General features: G+C 59.1%; 2 protein-coding genes across 4 annotated transcripts in view; one reads left to right on the top strand and one right to left on the bottom strand.

The window, feature by feature from the left end:
- Nucleotides 1-2,539, top strand: part of CRIP3 (cysteine rich protein 3) — a 4,017-nt gene extending 1,478 nt beyond the window's left edge. Inside the window, exons 3-9 of the mRNA XM_045294765.1 lie at nt 46-287; nt 669-726; nt 817-948; nt 1,601-1,672; nt 1,772-1,866; nt 1,963-2,020; nt 2,177-2,539. Of these exons, the coding sequence (XP_045150700.1) occupies nt 46-287; nt 669-726; nt 817-948; nt 1,601-1,672; nt 1,772-1,866; nt 1,963-2,020; nt 2,177-2,238 (719 nt within the window). The 3' untranslated portion in view covers nt 2,239-2,539. The remainder of the gene's footprint in view (nt 1-45; nt 288-668; nt 727-816; nt 949-1,600; nt 1,673-1,771; nt 1,867-1,962; nt 2,021-2,176) is intronic.
- SLC22A7 (solute carrier family 22 member 7) overlaps nt 2,516-7,287 on the bottom strand; it is an 8,762-nt gene continuing 3,990 nt past the window's right edge. For 2 of the 3 annotated variants that reach the window (XM_045294872.1, XM_045294871.1), the window contains 6 exons: nt 6,729-6,852; nt 5,369-5,478; nt 4,839-5,095; nt 4,668-4,776; nt 3,592-3,798; nt 2,516-3,273 (listed from right to left, as the gene is read on the bottom strand). In XM_045294872.1, the coding sequence (XP_045150807.1) occupies nt 3,231-3,273; nt 3,592-3,798; nt 4,668-4,776; nt 4,839-5,095; nt 5,369-5,478; nt 6,729-6,852 (850 nt within the window). In that variant the 3' untranslated portion in view covers nt 2,516-3,230. The remainder of the gene's footprint in view (nt 3,274-3,591; nt 3,799-4,667; nt 4,777-4,838; nt 5,096-5,368; nt 5,479-6,728; nt 6,853-7,287) is intronic. The other variant, XM_013006767.2, reaches the window with a different exon arrangement.

Genomic DNA, 7,287 nt, shown 5'->3' on the forward strand with positions numbered 1-7,287 from the left:
CGGCAGGAAGGTCCCGGGCCTCCCTTTCCACCTGTGAAGGCACAGGGACTCCGGGGCACTGCCTCCTGGCGGGGCACAATACACCTGGCCTCTGGGCGACCCCAGGAAAGGTGGCAAGTTTCCCCGGAGAGCTGGGTGGGTGGGGGGTACAGGAAGCCGCCCTGCAGCTTGGCCCCACCTTGCCCCCCACAGCTGAGAAAGTGAGCTCCTTGGGCAAAAACTGGCACCCCTTCTGCCTGAAATGTGACCACTGCCACAGTGTCCTGTCCCCCGGCGGGCACGCGGAGGTGAGACCCGCCAAGGTGCACGGCCCTGCCTGTAGCAGCCACCGCCCCCAGGCCCAACGACAAGCCTGCCAAGGCAACACAGCTGCGGGACCCCAAAGCCACCCATCCCATGAGCACCACACCAGCCTCCGCCTAGGGCAGCAGTGCCCCTCACCGGGCCTGACACTGGCCCCCCCCTCCCTCAATCTGTCAGCCATTCTGTCCCGTGCCCAACCATCACCAAGGCCCCACCATTCCCCACCCTCCCGCCTCTGCCAGCTGAGCCCAGTGGAGAGTCACCCTCCACCCACTGCCTGTTTGGGGGGGATGACCTATGGGACCCAGAAGAGCCACCACCACCCTTTGACCCTGAGCGACCCCCTTCCCTCTGCTTGTGCCCAGCACAATGGGAGGCCATATTGCCACAAGCCATGCTACGGGGCTCTCTTCGGACCCAGGGGTAAGTCTGAGCCTGGAGGGACCAGGGCACAGCATACCCTTCCTGTGGCCGCTGGCTTCTGGCGGGCTGCAGCCTGTATTTTCTCTGCAGGGGCAAACATTGGCGGTGTGGACTCCTACTGCTACAACCCCCCGACCCCCACCCCTGCCAGCACCACTCCCCTCAGCCCCAGCAGCTTCAGCCCCCCCAGACCCAGGACTGGCCTCCCCCAGGGCAAGAAAAGTAAGTGAGGTTGAATCCCCAACCCTCACCCCGAAACTTTTTCTGAACCCTCCCCTGGCTGGAACAGGAGGGGTGAGGAACAGCCTTCCACCCAGCTCTCTGAGGTAAATAGGGCAGATGGTGTTATCACCCCATTTTACAGATGAGGAGACCTGTCCACCCATGGCAGGTGAGCTTGTGTAGTCAGTGAGGCAGAGGCAGCCCCTGAGCCGGCTCAGAGCCCTGGAAGGAATACCTTATGGGGGAGGGGTGCTAGGATGGGGCAGCCCCCCACCTTTGTCAATATCTCCCCTTTGGCCCTATTCTTCCCTCCCACTGCCCAGACTGGGCACGGACGCCATGCTCCCCAACACCTGACACCTTTGCCCTGGCCAGCTCCTCTGTCAGGCTCAGGTTGCCTGAAGATTGGGTTGCTCACAGGGCTGGGCTACTGGGCCTCTGTGTCCTTGGGAGGGCCAGGAGGAAGTAGGTGGTCTGTTCCCATGCAGAGATGGGGCAGGGGAGAAGGTCAGAGGGGACTCAGAGTGGACTCATGGCTGTCTGACTGAGCCTGGGAGGCTCTGGGGTGAGCATAGTTTCTGGAAAAGGCTAGTGCCCTGCTTAGGTCCTGGCCCCCACCTCAAGCCCTGGCCTGGGCCTCTCCCCCTTAAAGGCCCTCCCCACCTGAAGACCTTCACTGGGGAGACTTTGCTGTGCCCTGGCTGCGGGGAGCCTGTCTATTTTGGTAAGTAAAATATAAGACGTGGGCAGCAAGGGGCAGAGAGGTGGGTCCCAGGCAGGCGGGCCGCCCATCCCCAGAGCCACCGCCTCTTTTCCCCACCAGCTGAGAAGGTGATGTCTTTGGGCAGAAATTGGCACCGGCCTTGTCTGAGGTGCCAGCGCTGCCGGAAGACACTGACACCTGGGAGTCACGCCGAGGTGAGCAGGGCAAAGATGGGTGGGTCTGTTGGGGGCAGTACCTGCTGGGAAGAGAGACAGGCTTAGATGGGCTTTGTCTTTCTTTCTCTGTCCCAGCATGACGGCGTCCCCTACTGCCACATTCCCTGCTACGGCTACCTGTTTGGCCCCAAAGGTGGGCAGCCCCACCCCAGACACCAAGCCAGAGTATGGCATGTCCATGGGCCGTGGGGATATGGGAACAACTCCCTCTGTGGTTGGATACCCCACCCCATCCTCATCCGGGTATCCTCAGCCCACAGCCGCATGGTAACAGAGCCCTCTCCCTCAGGTGTGAACATTGGCGATGTGGGCTGCTACATCTATGACCCAGCAGAGAGACAGCCCAAGTGAGGCCCTCACAGGAGAGACCACTCCAGCTCAGGCCGCCCACCACCCCTCTCCATAGTGCAGGGAGGCTGTGGGAGTCCCGTGGTGGTGGTGGGGCGGTGGCCTGGGTCTCGACTCCCTGGGTAGAGCAGGTTTGGACTGAGTGCCTGGCTTTTCGCTGCCAGCTCTTCCCTTCCCCATCCCTCGCTTCGCTGTCTGCTCATGGGTCCTAGGCCACCCCTTTCCAAGAGTGCCCTCCTCGCCCATCTCTTCCCCCTGGCACATTCTGGAGCTTTTCGGCCCTCATAAAACCATGTTTATTGAACTGCAGCCTCCCTGGATTCTCCAGTGAAATGCTTCCTCCCACGCTTTCGACTCTTCTGCGGGCATGAGGCCTCGCCCGCATCTGGAGAGTGTGTGTCTGTGTGTGCGCAGGGACAGAGGCCAAGCGATGCCTTGGCCTGCAGAGTATAGTGCCTAGGTGGTAACAGAAGAAGCTATGGGAACAAGGAACTCTCGTCCCTTGGTCCCCTGGCCCTGCCCACACCATGGGCATGCCCACCAGTCAGATTGGCGCCAGAGGTCATCGTTGGACAGACCCTTTCGTTAACAGCATCTCTACAATGTCATTCCATTTGAGTATGACAGTAGATCCTGTTGTGACTTCCTCGACTTCCAAGGTTACACAGCCAATCAGGTACTGCTGGGATCCATGCACAGACCTAATCCAGTGGCTTCCTGTCAAGGGTTCCCCCCACCCACCACCAGCAACTCGTTGCCATCCCAACCCAACAGAAGCCTTCATTCACACACTCCCCCAGCCAGGAAAGTGGAGGAGGATGCTAAACGCTCTAGCAGCCCACTGCATGCTGGGATGTTGCTCCATTGCTGGAGGCCGACTAGGGAAGGCTTGGTGCGCACAGGGAGGGGGCACTGGTGGCAGCTCGGGGCCTGGTAACATGGAAAGCAGAGGCCCTGTAGCAGAGCTCCCAGGGAGGATGTGGCCCTGGTCCTCCTCAATCCTCCAGCTGCTTCATGTGCATCTCTTCCTCCGGGAGGCTGGGGGCAGTGGGGGGAAAAAGTCATGAGCAGCTATAGCCCCTCAGCCTGCCACCCAACCTGCCCCAACAGGGCTGCCTCAGGGCTGTCCCCAGCCTCTGGTGTGCAAACACACATATGCTCACCCATGCCTGTATACCTACCTGATGTGTGAGCATACCTGAGTGTGCACAAGTAGCTCTCTTCCTGATGACTCTGGGTATTTGTGTACACGCTCCAGTTATCTAACCCAGCTCACCCACCCTGAAACCTGCTCAGCTGTGCACACGTACGTGTACCCACACGCATGTGCAGACAGAGGCCTGTGCATGTACGCACCTCTTTCTCTCCACGTCCTGGATGGTCTCTGGCAGTTTTGCCAGCTTGGTCTCCGGCAGCAGGAGGGCGGTGCAGGCAGCCAGCAGGGTGACACCCCCATACGTGAGCTTGGGCAGTGACAGCCACACTCCATCCAGCAAGGCCACCAAGGGGGCCAGAGAGCCCCCCAGCCGGCCCACCAGTGCAGTGTACCCCATGCCGGTCTGTCTGTTCAGAAGGAGGGTGAGTGGAGGTTGGTGCTGACACGTACTTTGACCAGGCCCTGGAGGGCTGCTTCCTGGGCTGGCAGGCCCTAGGGCACCTTCTCCCAGACACTTAAGGGGCTTCTTTCAGTTGGTCTTGTCCACCTGACCAGGGGCTCCCAATCTCAAACCCAGTAAGCTACCATCAAGAGCGTAATCATGGGTGAAGAAGAAAAAGTATGGGAGAGGAGATGGGGAAAGAGCAGTGTGGACCATAGGGTCAGCAGCTTGGACCATTGTACACAAAGGAGCAAACCCAGTCAATTCTGACTCATGGGCCCCCTATAGGACCCTGCAGAGCTGCCCGTAGTTTCCAAGGCTGCGATCTACAGAAGCAGACTGCCACTGCTTTTTCCTCAGAGCGGCTGGTGGGTTGGAACTGCTGACCTTTCAGTTAGCAGCCCAGCCCTTCTGCTCCCTAAGCATTAAACTGCCAGGCACGAGGGGGGTGGTTCAAACCCTCCCAGCTGTCCTGAGGGAGACAGATGAGGTTGTCTGCTCCCGTAAAGATTTACAGCCTCGGAACCCTACACGAATGGACTGTCAGTGGGGCTCAAACCCCTTCTCTCCTAGACTGAAACGGTGACCCCCTGCTCTCCCCGTGTGCTGCCTACAGTGCATGCTGTATGTCACAGAGCTCCTGGGCCCTGGGGCTAAAGCGCTCCGCTATGAACCCAAAGGCCGACACCCACCCTTGGGTCAGGGGTAGAAAGATGTGGCTATAAAGACTACAGCCTTGGGGATGGGGACAGTCCTCCTCTGTCCCACGGGGTCGCCATGGTCTGGAGAGCAGCAGGACTTGGGGGCTGGTCAAACCCTCCTGGGGCCGCTCACCTGAGCACGGTGGGGTACAACTCCGACGTGAACAGATAGGCCGTGGTGAATGCCGCTTCGGAAAAACCCTTCCCCATCACCTCCAGGGCGGTGCTCCAGAGCCCCCACTCTGCAGGAAGGGGAGTTCTGGCTGAGGGTCCCAGCCCCTCCCCCCCCCCCTCTACCTCTTACCCCCAAGACCTGCGCTGCTCTCGGCTGCGGGGTGAGGCTCACCAGAGGGCACCAGCGTCCGCACGCCCAGAGCCAGGGCAGCGCCCAGCAGCGTCCCCGCCTGTGTGAGCCGGCGTCCGGCGCGGCGCACCGCCACGTAGACCAGCAGTTTGGAGGGCAGCTCCACGGCGCCGAACAGCAGCTGCGTCTGGTACAAGTTCAGCCCCAGCCCGGACACGTTCAGGCTCAGGCCGTAATAGGAGAAGTTCACGCCGAACCTGCGGAAGGTAATGCTGTCACTCCGGAGCCCTCCCATCCCGTGGTCACACCTGCCAGTCTCAGCAGCCGTGCCAGGTGTGGTCCCCTCGCCTCCCCACCGTGTGCAGAAGGGACATGAAAGCTCAGGGGATTTGCGTGACCTGTCCAAGGCTGCACAGTAAGGAAGGGCAGAGCCGGAAGTTTGAACCCCTCTATGTCTTAGGCCAGCTCCGCCTGAGCCCCCCACCCACCCCGGACGGATCTGGCCGGGAAGCTGGCCCGCTGCCGCTCACCACACCAGCATGCAGCACAGCGAGATGTGCCGGAGCCGAGGGGTGCGGAACAGGTCAGGGTACGAGGGTCTCTGCTTCACGCGCTCCCCAGCGGCCACCTTGCTCAGGGCCTGGCTCGAGAGGAGACAAGGGGACGGATCCGTTGACTAGGAGGACACCTTGTGCTCAGGTTCGGGTCCACTCCCCTCCCTGCTGCAGGCGGAGCCCCGATGGGAAGTGTGACCAGGACTATATCCCTAACTTAGAGGGAATCTGGAAAGCTAAATCGAGAGAAAGTCCAAGCACATGATCCTGTTTTCATTGTCATCCCCGCAGATTCTCCCCTAACAGCTGTGCTGCCTTAAAGTGACCCCTCCCTGTCGAAGCAGATCTTTTTTGATTATCTCCTCCTGCGGAGGCACCCATTCCCCCTCATCTTCTTCCCCCAATGCAGGTATTGGGCTTCCTCACCTGGGAGCTCAGGGACTTTACTGTGATTCCCACCCACCTTGTGACGTATGTAACTCCTGAATATGCGTGACTAATGGCTACCTATAAAAGCCCCCAAACAGTAAAGACCCGCCTCCTCCCTCTCCCTCTGTCTCTTCCTCCCATCTCCCACCTTCACGTGGACCACCAAGAGGGGCAGAGGTGAGCCTGCTACCATGAAATGTGTCTCATGCGACCATGAAATGTGTCTGACTCCTTTATTTTACCTTCTCTTCTATCCTCTATGACTTTACCATGATCTTTAAATATTGCCGCCCTGCAGTTGTGCCTGTGGACCCGCGATTGTCAGGGGCTGGCTACCTTGGCAGGAGTCCATTCCAACTCAGAGGGACCCTCCCCGTAGGACAGAGCAGAACTGCCCCCGGGGTTCCGAGGCTGTACATCCTGACAGGACCACAAAGCTTCATCTTTCTCCAGAGGAACAGCTGGAGGTTTCGAACTGCTGACTCTGCGGTTGCCAGCCCTGTGAGTAACCCACTGCACCCCAAGGGAGTTGGTTAGGACAGTGGTTCTCAACCTTCCCAATGCCGTGACCCTTTAATACAGTTCCTCATGTGGTGACCCCCAATCATAAAATTATTTAGAACCATCCAGTAGATCCCTAGGAACGTACTTGACACAAGACACATTCACACATGCATATACTCACACATACATGCACACACACACACACTTGCACACACATGCACATGCATACAAGCACATACATGCACACATATGTGCACATATTCACACATACCCACATTCATACACATATACACATGCACACATATAGAAGCACATACACATACATACCCACACTCTCACATGAACATACATGCACATTCACACATACACTCACACACACATACACACACACACTGGCTCTCACCTCCCAACTCAGGCCGCCCTCACCCACGGGCCGTCTGTTGAGCTTGGCGCAGTGGAGCAGGTACCTGTGGGCCTCCTCCACACGGCCCTGGGTCAGAAGCCAGCGGGCAGACTCAGGCACCCACCTGCGGGAGCAACAGGGGCCCTTTGACTCCAGAGTCAAGCTCTGGGATTGACTCACAACAGCACCCTTAGACACAGGCTGTCCTCATCAGACCCTTGCTCAGACAGCCCTCCTCAGGCTGTCACCTCCATCCCCGCACACACCTGACTGTCACCTTCTCCCACCCACACCTGACTGTCACCTTCTCCCACACACACCTGACTGTCACCTCCATCCCCACACACACCTGACTGTCACCTTCTCCCACACACACCTGACTGTCACCTCCATCCCCACACACACCTGACTGTCACCTTCTCTCACCCACACCTGACTGTCATCTTCTCCCACCCACACCTGACTGTCACCTTCTCCCACACACACCTGAGTGTCACCCTCTCCCACCCACACCTGACTGTCACCTCCATCCCCGCACACACCTGACTGTCACCTTCTC

This window comes from Echinops telfairi, unplaced genomic scaffold (assembly GCF_000313985.2).
Source record: "Echinops telfairi isolate 266 unplaced genomic scaffold, ASM31398v2 ScPeMD7_3533;HRSCAF=4204_1, whole genome shotgun sequence".
In the NCBI taxonomy this organism is placed as follows: Eukaryota; Metazoa; Chordata; class Mammalia; order Afrosoricida; family Tenrecidae; genus Echinops; species Echinops telfairi.